The following is an 18,144-nucleotide window of genomic DNA, read 5'->3' as shown; positions in this document are numbered from 1 at the left end:
TCTGCCCAACGCAGGCACATTGGGGTGAGAACGATTCAAATGTAGCTGTTTTATCTAAGATCGGAGAAGCACAGTCGTAGGACTGCCTCGTGCCAAGACCTGATCGTCCTCAAGCGATTAGCTACCTTGTCTGCCGTTAAGAACAGGTTGTCCTGCACTCACTTTTTACTCTTTCGTCGTTAGAACCAGCTCCCAAAACGACTGTATGGTAATATAAACAAGTATGAAATTAAAGAACCCCACCCCTTCCCCCAGGCACACACACATTAGTTATTAGTATGAGGAGAAAGGCCTTCCTGCTCCAATGTGATGACCTTTGGTCAAATATGTCCTTCATTACTATTTCACCATGCACATCTCATAGAGCAGGCCTACTCTACTGACAGATAAAGCATATGCTATGGTCATGTATATTTATGTTGAATTTGGCCTGGATATATGACCCAATAATCCAATGAAAGGTCAGCCCACACTATACAGCCGTCTAAATAAACTATTTGAAATATCAATTGAACACAGAAGTGATAACCGTTTTTGCATTGGTTAGAATTGTTCAAGAGAAGCCAGTACATCACTGGTGTTACAGTAGGATGCTGGCAGTTGTTGCTGAATACACATGCTTCCAACGTAGATGTAGTTCTGGCTGCATATGGCTCTCCCCGTGCATCCCCACCCCTTGGCACGCATGTCTTTTGTATTAATACAGGTTACTGTGGTATTTAATGGTTTTATTTTTATTTTATTTTTAATGGATGTAATCTGTATGTAATTAGGGCCTTTATGCTTGTCCTTGTTACGCGTAATTAACTTGCATTTAGTGATTCAGTGATGTTGCATATACACTCGCTGCTCAGGGAAAGTTGTTAGCTAGGTCCGGTATCAGTAGGCCTACTCGCATAGATAAGGTGAACGCAAATTTGTTCTCTTACAAAACTGCTCGATGAATTTAATGTAATTGTCTCCTCAAAGTTGAACCTCCACGCGTTATTTTCCAATGAAAATAGCACGTTGTTTTAAAACGCTTAATTTTAATTAAAGGTATCTTAGTGATAAACCTATACATGCACATGAAAAAGCATTCACGGCAGATTCTGTATGAACCCATGTATGAGTATGCTCAAATTACATTAAAACCCTGGTCCTATTTTAAAACCGCCAAGTAGTAGAGTCTGGTCTATTTGCGATACTGGAAAATTTCGCATATTACAGGGATAATTAATTACATTTCATTAAACGTGCTAATTTCATTCCAAGGAACTTGGAATTCATTCCCTCTGAAATTTCGCAAAACTGATATTAAGGCGGTGTGCTACTGCAGCTGCGAGGAGTCACTATGTAACTCAGGCACGTTCTCATTGAAAATGCATTGGTCTTGATCACACACAGCCTGATCAAAGAGAATACACATACTTTAATGAATGTGTGTATGTATAATTAATATTACAGTATATACAGTAGAATTTCAAATTAAATATCTTCATTCTTATCACAGAGGCTTTGCACTGTCCACTGAACTAAAACAATGCCCTGGCCTATACATACAGTAGGTCTGTGCATATAGCTCACATAATCCGTGTGAAAATGTAATATCCCGTAAATAAAGAGAGAGAAAAATCTAGGACAGCACGTGAGCAGGAGGCCCAATCAACGAATAGCTTCACCAACCAAGGCGGACACTATAACTGTTGAAAAAAAAAAAAAAAATACAGACCTGCTTGACGATGAACGGGCCTCGTTCACATTGAATACGATATTTAGCACATCAACTGACTGTTTGATTTCAAAGTATTTGGAAAGGTGATGCAAGAACAAAATACATAATGTTGGATAAACAGATTAATAATTTCATCCCTGATAAACATATTATTCATATAAACACGTGAACAATCAAAATAATACAAATACACTACGCATCGCCATTTCAAATAGCCCCTTGTTGCTATTCTACTATACGTGTTAATTCTGGAACACATGTTTCAAGAACAATTGTACAAAACAGTTTGGCTAATTTGAATGGCGATGCAACCCAAACGCAAGATAACTGCCATTATGCATTGTCCGCTGCTCAGATAACCGGGACAAGAAAAGCACAACCATCATTTACTTAATTCCATTGTTAGAATTCGTGGTTCAGCCGAATTGCCCTGTTTGACCTCTCAAACGTTAATACAAGGATTTCCACGATCTTAAACTGCTGGCGCTTCCTTTCCCATCTAAAAGGTCAAAAAGGCAGCATAACATTTAAGACATACCAGTAGGCCTACACAACGACTCTCTGTTTGCTCCATTATACTGCAAGCAAGCAAAACAAATAACAAATTATCATCAAAGGTACATAAATGGCAGATGCTTTCACTTACAACCCAAAAAAACAGACGCAATGACTTTTCAGTCTTTCTTATTGTAGTGAAATAGTAAGGAACTGTCACATAGCAAGCTAATTAAGCCAAGCCAATTCTGGTCATATAAAGCCTATCAGTCGCAAGGTGCATGGTGGTGTGAATGCTCAATCTAAAGGCACAACGTCCACTGAAAATTCTGAGGAACAAATTCATTGTTCTGGTGAATTACATAGAATCAAAAACAATAACAAAACCACACAATTAGTCTTGGCTGTCAAGCCCTCCTCGCCAATTAATTTAGGACATGTCTGAAGGGGATAAAAATAAATATTAACTTACACACACACACACACACACACACACACACACACGCGCGCAATAATGTAGTCACATGGAGGATCTGTCACTGTCACTGTGCTTTGACGAGAAGGCCTCTGGCCCACCGTGACATGTGTACCAGCCGTTCACAATACTTTTTTGGAATGGTGAGCCACTGTGCGGCTGAAAGGTCTGATGGCTCGGGGCGAAACTGTAGCTTGGCTGGTTGGCGGCGTACTGAACGATCTCAGTCCTGTACTGCTCTCTTTGCAACAGCAAAGGGTCAATGAGAGACTGCGATCTACGTGCGCAATCCAGGCCGTTGTCGTACATGCGTAGAAAATGTGGCGTCGTGGAGGAGCCATCTCCCCTCTCCAGCGACACACGGTCCTGTGGTGTGGCAGGGAGTCCGGAACAGGACGTTTGAACTTTGGGACAGGACGAGCTCTGTCGAGGCGTTAGTTCGGGCGACCTGGTTTCGGCAAAGTGCCCGATGTTATCCTTTCTATCCTCCTCGGTTTTCGCCACGTATGTCTTGCAGTGCAGTTTCATGTGCTTTCGAAGGGAGCTGGGATGCGTGTAGCACTTCTGGCACCCTCGGACCTTACACGCGTACGGTTTGTCATTGGAGTGCACGTGGGAATGCTTCTTCCGGTCGCTGCTGTTAGCGAATCTTCGATTGCATCCCAAGAAATCACACTTGAAAGGCTTTTCACCTAAACGTGCAGAGGAGGGAGAGATGGCCAAATGTTATGTCAGGATGCGTGTGGTCCACTACCATAGGCTATAGAAATAAATAACAGGCCTACATGGTTGTAAAGTCGTACAAGATGATTCATGATTTGGTTAGACGTTGGCAAGCATTAGGCCTATATGCATGTAGGCTACTACATTTTAACCTGCTACATTATTCTTTAAGAAATTTGGCATATGGTTGAGTGATCAGTCTCCAAAATGTGTCAAACAAACGTCCAGCCAAGCATAGCTTAAAACCAGAATGAACCCTCTTTAATGATAAGTCTAACCTAAAAACAAGCACATTTCATATTGAACAGATATGCTAGGCTGTGTTACTACACAATCGTGAAATATAGGCCTACATTATCAGAAGTTGGCCTAATACACATTCAGTCACTTCAATCCATGCAAAAAGATCTTATTAAATATATGGCCTGTTTGTAAAGATTACACATTATTTTTGTATGTGTGTTAACTATGCAAACAATGCAGTTATATGTCATTGACATAATGTCATTCCAAATACAGAATGCTACAGAATTCGCGCAGCGATTACAATTTATAATTATTTAACGGTGCAACATTCATAAAAGTATCTCATAGATAAGCATGACATATGGAATATCATTTTAGCATGGTGGCTGTTTCTAAGAATATCAGCTTACGGGAATACATTTACGCAAGATGGTATATTGTCAACATTCTTATACCATTATGAAAAGAAAGCAATGTCATTCCTGCTTTACAATCAATAATAAGAATATAGACCTAGCGTATTTATAGGTTATATTGTCAATTGTGCCTCTTACTTTAAATAAACGCTCTTGTATTTATATAAGTAGCCCCTCAATTAATTCTTTATTTCGGTTTCATTGAATTTTCGTCTTTATATTTCAGCCAGGGTATTTACATATACACAATCACTTATTTTCATAAAAATCACTATCTCTGACTTTATTCTATATTCTACATTCAACCATCGGCAAAAAGGGTATTGCTGTACAAGAAGCGGTCATAGAAGACAGTACAATAGTTTTTTTTATGAATGTTGTCGTCCATATGGCAGGCTATAATAAATAATGCCCTTGAATAACGTTTTATGAGCTACCTGCTGCTGAGTTGCGCTGATCTCAGCGCTGGCACCAGGGCTTAATATTTGATTAGTAGGAGTTTCTCCTCACTGGGCGGCCAGAGCGCTACGTAAAATCTACGTCACGACTCTCCGGTGTCCCATTTCTTATTTATTTATTTAATTGTTTATTTATTTATTTATTTATCCATAACCTGCAAGTGAAGGACACAAAATAAGTTGAGAAACTGCACTCGAGCTTCTCTTGAGTTCAGTCAAAAAAAAAGTTTCTTTCTCTTGTAAACCTTCGAATTACTACAGCAAAGAGATTCTAAATAAACAGTGCACTTTCTACGCATAATACAATTTTAAAAGTATTACCCACTGATGCGCGCCATTCCGTCAGATTTCCGATCCGTTTCTAAGTTATATTAAGTATCGTATTGTTAAAAAATCAATATTTATCCGTGTCATTAAAATGCTTTAAACATTTCTAAGCAGGCTAATCACCGGCATTTATTATTATTATTATTATTATTATTATTATTATTATTATTATTAGTATTATTAGTATTATTAAGTATTCAAATGGTAAACTTCAATAAAGTCTATCTTTGCAAATTCGTTATCATTCCGACCCCTTTCATTTTGGAATTCAGTGATATCAAAAAGTTTAGAACCATGTCCATCATGGGCACTGAAGTTAAGAGAAAACAAAATGAAATGTATTATTATTATTACTATTATTATTATTGTTATTATATTATTATTATACCCACCTGTATGTGTTCGCTTGTGAATCTTCAGGTTCTCTGATCTTGCAAAGAATTTCGCACAGCCATGGAAGGGGCATGGGAAGGGTTTTTCCCCAGTGTGGACTCTGATGTGGTTTATCAGCTTGTATTTGGCTTTGAATGGCTTCCTCTCCCTCGAGCAGTCCTCCCAGTAGCAAATGTGTTCTGCTTGCTCTGGTCCCCCTACGTGTTCCATCATTATGTGGGTGACAAGTTCATACATTGTCTCAAAATTCGTCCCGCAAGGCCGCTTCCCAGGCTCCTCTTGGCCGCCACTCCACCTGCAGACCATCTCGCACTTTATATTTTGCCTAGAGAACCTGAGGTTGGAGTCGCTTCCTGTTCGTGGTATGGCCATGTTCAGTGGTTTGTAGAAAGTCATAAACTGGGTGACTACCTGTTGTCTGCTGCCCCTTTGGCTGCCAAGGGAATGACTATAGGGGTTTGTTCTTGAGAGAAAGTCCCCTGGTAGACCGAGCATCATTTGGCTGCCGAGATCTTGAGCTCCATGGGTATACCCCTGGGCCTGTTCGTGGTAAGCAGTGAAAAATGCTCGACTTCTCCTTTCTCTATAGCTGGTGAGGTCACTATACTTTCCAATAACGCCATGTTGAGAGGTTCTTGCCGCCAGTTCATCATTTACGGGTGGCATGCCTTTTCCAAGGAGATCAGCTCCACCAACAGAGCTCCTTGGACCATGTTCTAACCGATGGCTGGAGTATCCAGAGTCTGGAGTCTGAGGGACAAAATAACCATCATAAGTACTGGACCTAGTCTCAGGGTAGTCTTGTGAACTGTGCGAGGGGCAGAGTTTTAAGGGACTGCCAGTGGGGTGTCCCGTATGCGCCCCTGCCAAAGGTGGCAGCACCACGCTGGCTTCAGTATTGTTCTCCCCAGGACAGACGTAAGAAAGAGGGCAATCACTAAACCTCGGCAGACTAGTCATGCTTTGTTATGGGTATGGCTGTGATCTCGCAAATTTAACATATCACGTGATTTGGAATCACCTAGAAAACGTTATTTTCATCATCTATCCTGTTAAATACGCTACCATCTCGATATGAAAATTCCCGAACCTACAATTCGAATGAGACTCCAAACCACACACCAGTTTTTTAAATGTGGTGCGAGTCCCATGCCGTCCACTTTGCGCCCTCCTGATTTGTGGCAATAATCGTAGTAGTAAAAACTGCTTCGAAGCAGGCTATGGTGCAATATAAAAGCACAGCAGGCAGATCTGCTTTTAAAACAGAGCGCGTTGGGATTGGTTGGAATTTGATATGATTGACGGGAGCTTGGCTGGTTTAAAGGGACACGCATACGTTCGCTACAGGACTCCTTTTAAAAATATTGCAAAGAAAATGCTTTGAAATGTGCCGCTTATAGACTGCCAAATAACGGTGGCTCTTTGACTTTCAGGCGCGGCACTAAACAGAAACCTCGTAAATTCCCCAAACTAGAACATTTTTTTCTCAGAACATACGGCAGTTTGTGCTTGTAAAGTCCCCAAACCTTTATTGAATATTCCGGCTCCTATGAGGTTAATCTGGGGAAGAAAAACGATACCTCCAAGTAAACTCGCTCCGTAGTTGACGAAGCCATGTAAAGCGTTTGGGGTAAGGTCACTGATTTCTGATGTATCGACTTTAAAAATAATATTACCGTAAAATACGTTGTGACATAGACCACGCGTTAGCAAAGCATTTGCATTTACGCAATGTACAATGAAGGCCATTGTCATTCTTTTCGAGAAAATACAGCATTATAGCAGTGTGTTTATGAAACTCCAACCTAGCCCGTTTAAGTTTCATCAACATTTTAACGGTCCAGGATTCTTATGTATTATCAAACGGCTGCGTTGGTTAAATCAGCCGATTGATATTATTGATGTTCACACTATCTCTTGTCATAATTCATACTTTAAACCCCTTAAAAGTTTGTCTTACGAAATACAACTCGCACTAACATGCTATATTTCAATATGCATTTAATCATGCAATCACACTATGGGCAGGGGGAAATTTCATTTTAAAGATCCCTTGATAGTGGCAAAGCCTGCCATGGAATGTAAAAATATATGACATGTGGCTAAATACATTTATACCCTACATAAAATGCTACTTATTTAATATCGACATAACTCATACTGGGTTTGTCAACAACCTATAGACAAATAAACAATATCTGTAGCCCGGTATTAATTTATGATTGGTCAATTTAAAAGCAATTTAAATTGAAAGAATATGGTGGTATAAAAACCACACTTACATAATAAAACATATATATTGTAAATATGAGAATTTTATGTATGTATGTAAGTATGTAGCTATGTAGCCTATGTATGTTGAGTGCCTACAACTACGTTTCCTTTTGGAAAAATAAAAAGTAACGTGTTTAATTGCAAAGGCTATATTTGTTTTGCAAATATTAAAATTCGTGTGTTGTGTATATTTAGATATATAACCTACTCCTTAAATAAAATCACTCAATAACTTCCACGCTAGGTAGGTTATTCCCGCTCACATGTGGACACAAATGGGTTAAATAACTATACCCCAAGAAAAACAGTCGGAATGTGTGTCTGTGTGCGCATGGGTTGAACCAATTCGCATAAAAGTTGAAGAAATTGGCTCGTTACAAACTATGTAGCCAAATCGCACGCAGAACCCAAACGTAGAATAGGATTGTACACCAACAAGCATGTCAGTGCTTGTTTTATATTAGTCATGTCTAGTGCTCTCGCTTCCAAATTTACCTTGTTTTCGTATGAAAGCGCGATTTAAAGTATTGATTAGGCCTACAGATGAATAGGTTACATTCGTCTGTTGTTATATTTACTACCACTGGTATAGCGTACTTGGCGAAATAACGCAAGAAGAGCTCAATTTCAAGTCAATTGAGACTAACAGAAAGGTGGAAATTAGTGACGAAAGCATTCCTCGGGCTTGCCTGTCGAGTTTGTTTCTAAATGAAACATTTTCCTCTGGCCAAACGTTTAACTGCAACATATACCCACAACGGACCTTTAACGTTTTCGGCTATGTGCACAATTTCAGAACGCCATGCAGTAATTTTAAATTGGTAGGACTAATTTCTCCTGAAATTTGTCAAAACTCCTGATCGCATAATTTACCTGCCTGACAATGCTTAGCAATAGCCTACTTCGCTGAAGAAATGTCACTTGACAGATGTCAATATGCATGTCATCATAAACAAGTGCAGATACTGGATGACGAAGTTTTGTTTAGTATGAGTGCGTCTTAACCTTTAATATAAAATATGAATTAATTTAATGTACCTGTGAATACTCTCAGTTAATCATTATAAAAACTGTGTATAATAAAAATAAAAATATAATTATATTTTATTTTCCCACCAAATACTCAGAATGAAATATGATATTTAAACCAAGCATATAACTTAAACAGTTCACTTCAATAAAGATGCATTTTCAACGCAAAGCAAATTGTTTTATTTCGTTTGCCACACCTAATAGTGGTTTAGCTATAGTTTCATTGCAACTTTAAAGGCTGCTATAGCTTCGCTAGAGAAGAACGAGAGAATCTTTTAAGTTTCCAATGTCCTGTACGTTTCAGACTGCTTTTGATGATTAGAGCAAAACAACCTAAATGTCCAAAACTGTATAGTTCGTAATGGATACAGTTGAAAAAGGACAAGAAGCAAAGTAACAGACTGCATGACATACGTGAATCCACGCCGTCAACGACACGAACAGTCATTAAAACTCGTATGGCTTGAATTGATTTTTATTCAATAACTAGTTGCCGAGTTTATTTCTGCGAAGTTCGTGTTGTGTTTCGTTGGATTTTCATCAGAGCGCAATGCGTACCCTACACTGGCTGCTTAAACTCTGCTAGACAAGCAGAAGACAACGGTAAAGATTAGCTGCGGTGTTCTATGCTTCGGTTGCCACTCAGTTAGCAGTGACACAGGGAAGGTCAATAAGAAGGACTCCAGACAAAAACAGAGACAACAGGAACACCCAAGGTCATAGGTCCCTGATAGAGATATTGCAACATATAAACATTATAGGATTCGGGATTTAACCTTTAGGTGCGCGAGAAATATTAGTTTGCACGTATCATTCTTTCACTTACTGAATATAAGCCCACAAAAGGACAAGCAAGGATGGAATTAGAATATTCCTACAAATTAACATTCAAGAAAGCCGTGTGATTGTTTATGGAAGAACACGTGAGCATTTATTTGCACACATACATAGTAACTACAACAGAGAATACTGTAAAACTTTTGAAAGCTTGTCTTGCGATCTGTAAACGGTACTTTTCCAACTTTGTTGTACGATTAACTAACACAATGTATGATACAATCGTCTTGGGCGCCCGTAGTAAAAATATCTTAAATAAAAAAATGAAACGCATTTTAATTGTATTATCACTTTTGAAGACACTGTATTGTTGAAATGAGTAGTGGATCAACAAAATCAGTACAACACAAACCATTCTAAACATTGACTAAAGACGTCGTTCAATATTTAATCCACGTACCTCGTGGTCCATCCTTATTCTAAATTTTAAAGGGGTTCAGGTGAAGTATTCATTAAACACACACACATTTACAGGAACAGGACAACAGATGAACAACTATACGCATTCATGTGAAAGAGGGTGTATTGATAGATTTAGGCTACAAACCAGCTTTGTAGAACAGTTCTTAGAATTCTGAATTAAATAATTTTTCAGATATTAAAGTGGTTCAACTTTGTTAAATTCGAAATGTCTCCCCATTCAACTGATGGCGATGTCATCCAGCATAGCCGAATAATGTTTAACAAAAATACATTTGAATTTAATTTATTGTATTTGCGCACATACGTGCCATAATATTTTCTTTATATTTTATTACCGAAGTTTTGAACCAAATATGTGTTTTACGCATTAGTAGCCTACTACCAAGTTCACTTTCACAGTTAAGGTTACGGGCGTGAGAGGTAACTGCGCGGGAAGCTGGGGCATAGGGGCAAAATTCATTGTTATGATAATGTCGACAAGAAATTAAATTAAATTAAAACATGTAGCAATTTAAAGCAAAGTATTTACATACCACATTGAAATTAACGCTCAGTGCAAATATAATGGGCTGGGCGCGGAGGTGTTCGAGTAGGCCACAATGAATCATATCAGTTATGTTTCTCCATGGCTAGCGATGTACCCTTCATATCAAAAACCCATAACTACTTCACACCAATAGCAGCATTAAGGTAGGTGTTTCATATTATAACATCATAACTTTACAAGCATTAATTTATTATAAATAAGCCAATACAACCTGACAGCATCACTAATTAAAATGTAGTCAGTTGACAAGCATAAATGGCCATAAACAGCAATTCATATAATGATAATGATAGTAATAATAATAATAATAATAATAATAATAATAATAATAATAATAATAATAATAATAATAATGCTGATGTTGTTGTTCTTATTTTTGTTTTTCCATAATTCCTAAAAAAAAAAAAAAGTTTATGATCAATTATGAAAAGAAGTTCTTTATTTCGGACAGAAAAATGCTTGTGATTGTTGTTGTATGACATACCATTCAATATGTGTGCTGATACTGGGGCTGGCAATCATAACATTTCAAGATAGGACTATAACCTTCAATTAATTTACTTACCTCAAAGGGGTGAAAACAGAAACACAACAATGGACTATTTATTTTGGAGCCAAAAATTGTCGTATTGTATGTATCCAGTTTGTATCTTCAGAAATCCAACGATATTTGGGGTGGAGGGGAATTTTATTGCTTCCAAAAGCACATGCTCTCCCCATGGAGACTCAGAGTTACTTTAGATTATATTGAAAAGGAAGCAGGCTAACTTCGAGCTACATTTTAGTCGGCCTTATTTAGAAGCAAATTTCACCACTTCCTGAGGCTAAGCGGAAATTTCAGAAACCCTAGCCAATATATCGTATATGATCTTGAGAACTGATCTTTGAACTGGGACATGGTTTGATTTTTAATACAGATAACAGTAGGCTGCACGTGTGTCTGCTAACTAATATAGCTCATCAAAACTAACGTTCCATATACCATTATGATCCTACCGATATTTTTTTTATGTTATAACATAGGGAGAGGATATGTCATATTGTAAGAGACGTTCGATCACTTCCTTGTTGTGTTTGTGTGGATGGAGAGAGAGAGAGAGAGAGAGAGAGAGAGAGAGAGAAGTGGGGGAGGGGGATAGAGAAGTCCTGATTTTACAGGGCAGATAAACGAACCACTCATAACTTCATGCTTCCCTGTATATGAAACCAGACGAGCATTTAAGTTTTATCACTAGCTCACTAGCTCATGGAGTTAAGTGTGTGTGTGTGTGTGTGTGTGTGTGTGTGTGTGTGTGTGTGTATGCATGTATGTACATAACTAACGTTCCAATACAAAACTGTGAATAAAGAATACATGTGTATGTATTATATGTATTATAATGAACTCACCGTGCTACTTTATTGATATTAACCTCAAATAATGGTGATATATATATATATATATATGTATATATATAGTAGGATAAATACAGAATAAGCCAAAACTGAAAGCCTGCTTGTGAACATTTCTTTATTCTTAATTTCTGAAATACAAAATAAGAGCTCCTTCCTGGGACAGATCTGGGCAAAGGAATGTGGCGTGGAGTTAAAAAGCACTGCTTGAAACATTCACCGCCTCCCTGAACTTGATCAGATTTTACGTTTCCAGCAGCGAGTCGGTGGAAACTTTGTGAAATCAGCTCAATAGCCTGGGATTCTTGGGTAAGAAAAATTCTAAAGACATTACAAATACTGCCATTTTTCTTTCTTATTTCTTCTTTCAACAGCCTATGCTTTAGGGAAAACCATCCCCCTCCCACGCGGCTGCAAGAAAGCAAGAACTCGGAACTTTGCCAAATATCATGACAGCGTGAATGAAAAGCAGCCCAAGAAAACAATTTAAAGAAAAAAATAATAGTGAAAACTAAAGTGAAACTAATAATGACATCCGAATTTAAAAGGAGCAAATAAGTTCATAAATATACCTATATTTACATAATGTATTTTTTCGACATAATTGTTTTATGAAAACAGAGAGTATTATAATTAATTCACGTTAATGGAGGTGCTCACATGGGACATACACATTCAGTGAGGAGACCTATGAACCCCAGACACTTGCAATGATGGGAAATAACGACATTATATACGGAGTACTCTTAGGTTTTGAAGAAGGGTCCATAGACAATATACAGTATCCTAGAGTGCATGTAAGAGTCATTACCAATATTCCAAGGTGTCTGTGTTCATATGTGTACCTGTATAATGCACGTGCTGACGCGATTTATATAAAAATAAAAATAATCATTTTAAAATCTGTAGGCTTCGGAAGTGGCTGCTACGAATGTTTGCGCTTGCTGCACTGTCTGTCTGTTAATGAGATGTATTTATACATACAATTTCTCGTAATAACTTCCCAAAAGTTTCAGAATATTTGGTGTGTATTGGAAGGAAATAAACAAGGAACAATTACTTCAGCGAGATGTCCCACTGCCATACTTGCATATAACACGTCGACCAACCAATAAAACTAAAGTGCGAAGTCGAACCGTGCCAATCAACAGATATCTAGCCAATTAACTCACTGTGTTTTCGTCACGTGCCAAGGAGCTAGCTGGCCTCTCATTGGGTATCGTACAGCTGCCTCCCGAGTTCATTTATGTGCAAGGAGTGAGTGATTGACTTTATCAGTCCAAGGACATCATTCACTAGTAAGGGGGGTAAAGTTTGATCCTCTTTCTCGAGGATCACAGTTACATGTGTTTCCTCCTCCCGTTACTGAAGGGAAGGATTCTGCTTGCTGTTTTGTTGTCTATTTTTTTCCTTTTTCAAAATTAGCCTGCAATTCTATATAAATCGTACGATTTAGAGATCGCTGTGCTGCAATTTCGACCATAGTGTTTGCAAACAATTTATTAACTGTTTGTTTAATTTTTTTACCATCGCGAGCTTTTTTTATTTTCTTCCTGATGACTATGCTTCTTGACAGCGGTCCACAGTTCTCGGCGCTAGGTGTTGGAGGTTTTGCGCCGAGACACCATGAGATGGGGAACAGGGACACTGGGTTGGGACTCAATCCCTTTGGAGATTCTTCCCATTCCGCAGCATTCAAACTCAGCCCCGTGACTCACGACATCACCTCCAGTCAGACATCTGCGTTCACCCCGCAAGCCTCCGGATACGCAGCTGCCCTCGGACACCACCACGGTGGACAAGTGGGTTCTTACACCAGCGGGGCTTTCAATTCCACCAGGGACTTTTTGTTAAGAAACCGTGGAGCTGCTATCGGAGAGTCCGCTACAAGTAGTGCTCAGCATGGAATCTTCGGTCCTTCCTCGGGTAGTCTGCACGGACCCCCTGGGCTTTCTGATAACCCGGGACATCTCCTATTTCCTGGGTTGCACGAGCAGACAGCGAGTCACCATTCCCCTAATGGACACATAGTAAATAGTCAAATGCATTTGGGTTTACGCGGGGATATTTTTGGAAGACCAGACCCTTACCGACCAGTAGCCAGCCCCCGCACGGACCATTATGGCACTGCTCAACTTCACAACTACAATCACCCGATCAATATGAACATGGGAATGAACGTTCCCCCACACCACGGCCCTGGAGCTTTCTTCAGATACATGAGGCAACCGATAAAACAAGAAATGTCATGTAAATGGATTGACGAGAATCAGATGAACCGACCCAAAAAAACATGCGATAGGACTTTCAGCACCATGCACGAACTGGTGACGCATGTCTCCATGGAACATGTTGGCGGTCCAGAACAAAGTCACCACATTTGCTTTTGGGAGGATTGTCCCAGGGAAGGGAAATCTTTTAAAGCCAAATACAAACTCGTAAATCACATCAGAGTGCACACAGGAGAAAAACCATTCCCCTGCCCTTTCCCCGGTTGTGGAAAAATATTTGCCAGGTCGGAAAATTTGAAAATACATAAAAGAACTCATACAGGTAAACATTTGCTTTCGCATTTTATTATGACTGTGATCACTTTGAACGTGTATGTACTCCGGTTCAGTAGTAGTTTTTATTCGGTCTGTTTTCTACTTTAAAATGGGGGAGGGGTAGGCTAAATAGCCTAACGTAGTAGCGGAGTAGTCTTCCACAGTGTGTTCTACGCCTTGCTTTTGGATAATTGCAGGCCTATTTTTTGATTCGGCAAAGAAAAACATATTTCACAAAGTATATGTAAAATAAACAGTTGCATTTTAAATATATATTGTTGAGAAAATAACGTGAATCTGTTCCTTAATTTCAAATGCTTCTTAATGTTTTAGTCGTAAACTGGACCTATTTTCTCCGGGTAATTGTATTTGCAATGACCACATATCTTTTCTAATAGCCAGATAAGTACGTGTGAAGTACAGTATTTAGTCTGGCTCCTCTGAGTGCTCACCCGTTAGTCTGCGTCCGGCATTCGCAGTCATTCTCTTGAACACTTAACCTGTGATCTGAACCAAAATGCGAACAAAGTGAGACGTACGTAGGAACTTTAAATATCGGAACTTTCGGTAGGTAAACAGCATGAACAGTGTTATCGGAATGAATGGACTCGTGTAATTGATATACAGTCGAAAGGAGCATTCTTCACATCTACGAAACACTTGCATTGCGTTGAGGATACTTGCAGTATTCTAGAGAAAACATTTCTTCTCAAGTGTATTGACTTCGTTCGGGTGTTTTATCATGCTATGGACTGTGTTCTTAAATACTGCCCGTTACCAAGTAACAAAGGTGAAGTAGTTTTTTATTAGATGAAAACCGTGTACAGGCTACTGGAAATAATAGGCCTCCATGTTTTTCTTTCTGTTGCAGGTGAAAAACCCTTCAAATGCGAGTTCGACGGCTGCGACAGGCGCTTTGCAAACAGCAGCGACAGAAAAAAACACATGCACGTGCACACTTCAGACAAGCCGTATATCTGCAAAGTGTGCGACAAGTCCTACACACATCCAAGCTCTCTCAGGAAACACATGAAGGTAATAAACGATTTATCTACTGAGTGTGAAGACTTACCAAAGCATTACCTACTTTCCTAATCGATTAAAGTTTGCATATTCTCTTTTCTTGCCCCGTTTTTATTGTAGGCCTAATAGCAAATAGGCCTACGAGTTAATGTTAGCATCGGTTAGCACTTATTTTTATTACTCCGTTTTCGCTTATTTAATTTCTTATGAAAAAATATCTGCAAGTAAGGTTTATTAATTTCTTACAGCTTACTTGAAATCGTTATTATTTTTATTGCAGGTGCATGAGTCTCAAGGCTCAGAGTCTTCACCAGCTGCAAGTTCTGGGTACGAGTCGTCCACACCGCCAGCTCTGGTGACAACAAACATAGAAGAATCCACAAAAACACCGCCGTCAGTTGTGCAAAATACTGCATCACATAACGACGGACTCCCACCCAACTTTAACGAATGGTACGTTTGAAACTGAGCAAAGCAGACTCTCAAAGTACCACGCGGTTAAGGAAACCTATTCCACGTGCATCCTAAGGTTTTGAAATGAGGTAATGGAGGAACTATTTGAGCAGATGATAGCATGTCCACGCGCCACCAGGCCTCGTCCTTTCTCAGGATTTTGAGAGTGACTTCCGAGTGAGAAGCCGACAGAAACATAAATAATAAAATAACAGTTTCTACAAATAATTATGGGATGTCCATTTTTAGTTTACAGATAATTATTGTATTTTTTATTTCACGTATTTTTTTCCTCAAAGTCTATTTAAAATAAAGAAAAAAGGAAGAATCTTTCACGATGTGTCAGGGTGATGCTCGTATCACCATTGAATTGATTGTTAAAACTTCACACAGTCTTAATAAACGTGCCAAAGTCTTTGTCTTGAACTTGAACAAAAATAAATAAATACTAAATATATACTCGTGAATGTATTTTCCTTGTTTGATGGGGTCTCATCTGTTGTCAACGTCCGTTTTCAGGTGGAGAACTGTGGTACTCAATTACGATTGTTACCGTTGAATATATATACCGTTGCCTTTTGTTTATAACAATGTAAATACATATTCATGATTCCATATTTATCCATTTGTAATTTAAATATCGGTAAAAGTTCCGACATTGAAATGATATTTATGTAAATGTTTTCTAACAAGACTGTACAGTTTTGGATCATAACCTAATATTAAAAAAATCTTAAATATAAAGCTCACATATTGCGATTGTATCTTTTTTAAAATATATAAATGTGTCTTGTTCTAATATAAAGAAAATACGAATTATATTAATAATGTGGAGTCAAAGTTGTCTATATATGGATTTATTTCCGTCAACTCTGTTTTAGCATGTGAGGCCGCTAAAGGCCTTTCTGTAGCCTAAAATATAATTTATGTAAAGCTGAAATGTTTTCTTATTTATAAAGCGATTGCAAATTATCGTGCAAGTAATTCTCTGTCAGTACAATTTTTCTTTAAGTCAGGTTCAGTTTATTTGATGTATTTTTCTTCATTATTTAGGGTGTATGGTAGATATCAAATAAGCTTCAAACTTCAAACGCGCCTAGCTGGTTACTCAGCCAGTAATGGGCATGTGACCGATTCGGTTTTTTGAAATTAAGTTAAAAACACATATTTATCAGATATATTCCAACCGGAATGAGTCACATGAATACTTCAAATACTTGAGTGAAAATTCCCCCAATCTAATATCGAGTTATTTATGGTTACAGAATCGACTGTCTTTGTGGATGCAAAATGTGTTTTAGTGTGTGCATCAATGTTGCAGCACAGTAACTTTAATAATAAAAGGTTTCTGTTTGTCTGTTTTGAATTGTTGTGAATGTAGTTGTGGAAATAAGCTTGCTTTGTGCAAAATAATGTCGATTGATGAACGTGACATTGATATTGATATTCGTATTCAGGAGGATAAACAATACTGCTGGTGTTTAATCCTGTGTATTGCGCACGTATATTTTGCTTCGGATTTTCTTACATGTGCTATAATAAAATAATCACCCTTGAGCTAAGAAAAATGTATTTGATGCAAGCTTCTATTTCAGCGCTTTTATACCTTACTCTAAGTCATAGGAAGTGTGCGCAGTTAGGTATAGTTAGCCATGCACATTCTCGAAGAAATTGGTCGCGTATTTTATGCCTGAAAAGCAGATAGTTAACCAGTTGTATAACAGTCCCATGCTCCATGCACATGACAATACGCTGAATGAATCAAACGTATGAGACACTTTCGTACTCTTAAAAATAACTTTTATTTATTTATTTATTTATTTTTGGTATAGCCTATTACAAATTATATGGTGATGAATAAGCACAGTTCTGACTAATACTAAATTGCAACGCCGTGATGAACTGTGACTTAAAACTAGACCACACTAGAAGTGTTTAGTTCTCCGTCTACCCATAATGGTTGTTATGATTCAGGACAAAGTGAACTTGAAACTGGGACGGCATTGTTCTGAAGACCTGGACAAAATGTTTTCAACTGTCAACGTCGATTTGACCCGTGCTTGATCACGCTCACGTTAGAGTCCTCTGACAGGAACATAAAGAATGTGCTTTGGTTACAGTGTCAATTCCTTCGACACCTCTTCTAACTTGACCCTGTGTTACTGTGGTCTTAGCGGATAGGTTCTTTAGACTTGAGCATTTTGCAAGAAAAAACTATTGAGTATAAAAGCCGCACATGTATACCTTTGGGACAATATGAGTTACGGAAGTTAGACTGAAAGTAAGAATTCCATGTAAAGTAATCACACATGGTGCATAATAGACACAGTATGCCATTATGAATCGAAGCGTTTACATCCATAGAAAATG

At 38.4% G+C, this 18,144-nt stretch overlaps 2 protein-coding genes across 6 annotated transcripts in view; one reads left to right on the top strand and one right to left on the bottom strand.

The window, feature by feature from the left end:
* Window positions 1-1,391: 1,391 nt before the first annotated feature.
* The window catches only part of LOC118235910 (zinc finger protein ZIC 4-like), an 83,424-nt gene continuing 66,671 nt past the window's right edge, over window positions 1,392-18,144 (bottom strand). For 3 of the 5 annotated variants that reach the window (XM_035433798.1, XM_035433797.1, XM_035433796.1), the window contains 2 exons: window positions 5,247-5,997; window positions 1,392-3,376 (listed from right to left, as the gene is read on the bottom strand). In XM_035433798.1, coding sequence (XP_035289689.1) covers window positions 2,730-3,376; window positions 5,247-5,997 — 1,398 coding nt within the window. In that variant the 3' untranslated portion in view covers window positions 1,392-2,729. Of the gene's footprint in view, window positions 3,377-5,246; window positions 7,055-10,925; window positions 11,215-18,144 lie in introns of those variants that run through there. The other 2 variants (XM_035433799.1, XM_035433795.1) reach the window with 2 other exon arrangements.
* On the top strand, window positions 12,987-17,342 carry LOC118235911 (zinc finger protein ZIC 3-like). The gene is made up of 3 exons (XM_035433800.1): window positions 12,987-14,305; window positions 15,170-15,333; window positions 15,602-17,342. Exons 1-3 carry the CDS (start codon window positions 13,309-13,311, stop codon window positions 15,782-15,784), a joined length of 1,344 nt encoding a protein of 447 aa, XP_035289691.1. The 5' UTR covers window positions 12,987-13,308; the 3' UTR covers window positions 15,785-17,342.

This window comes from Anguilla anguilla, chromosome 9 (genome assembly GCF_013347855.1).
Source record: "Anguilla anguilla isolate fAngAng1 chromosome 9, fAngAng1.pri, whole genome shotgun sequence".
In the NCBI taxonomy this organism is placed as follows: domain Eukaryota; kingdom Metazoa; phylum Chordata; class Actinopteri; order Anguilliformes; family Anguillidae; genus Anguilla; species Anguilla anguilla.
This window is presented reverse-complemented; position numbering and strand designations above follow the sequence as displayed.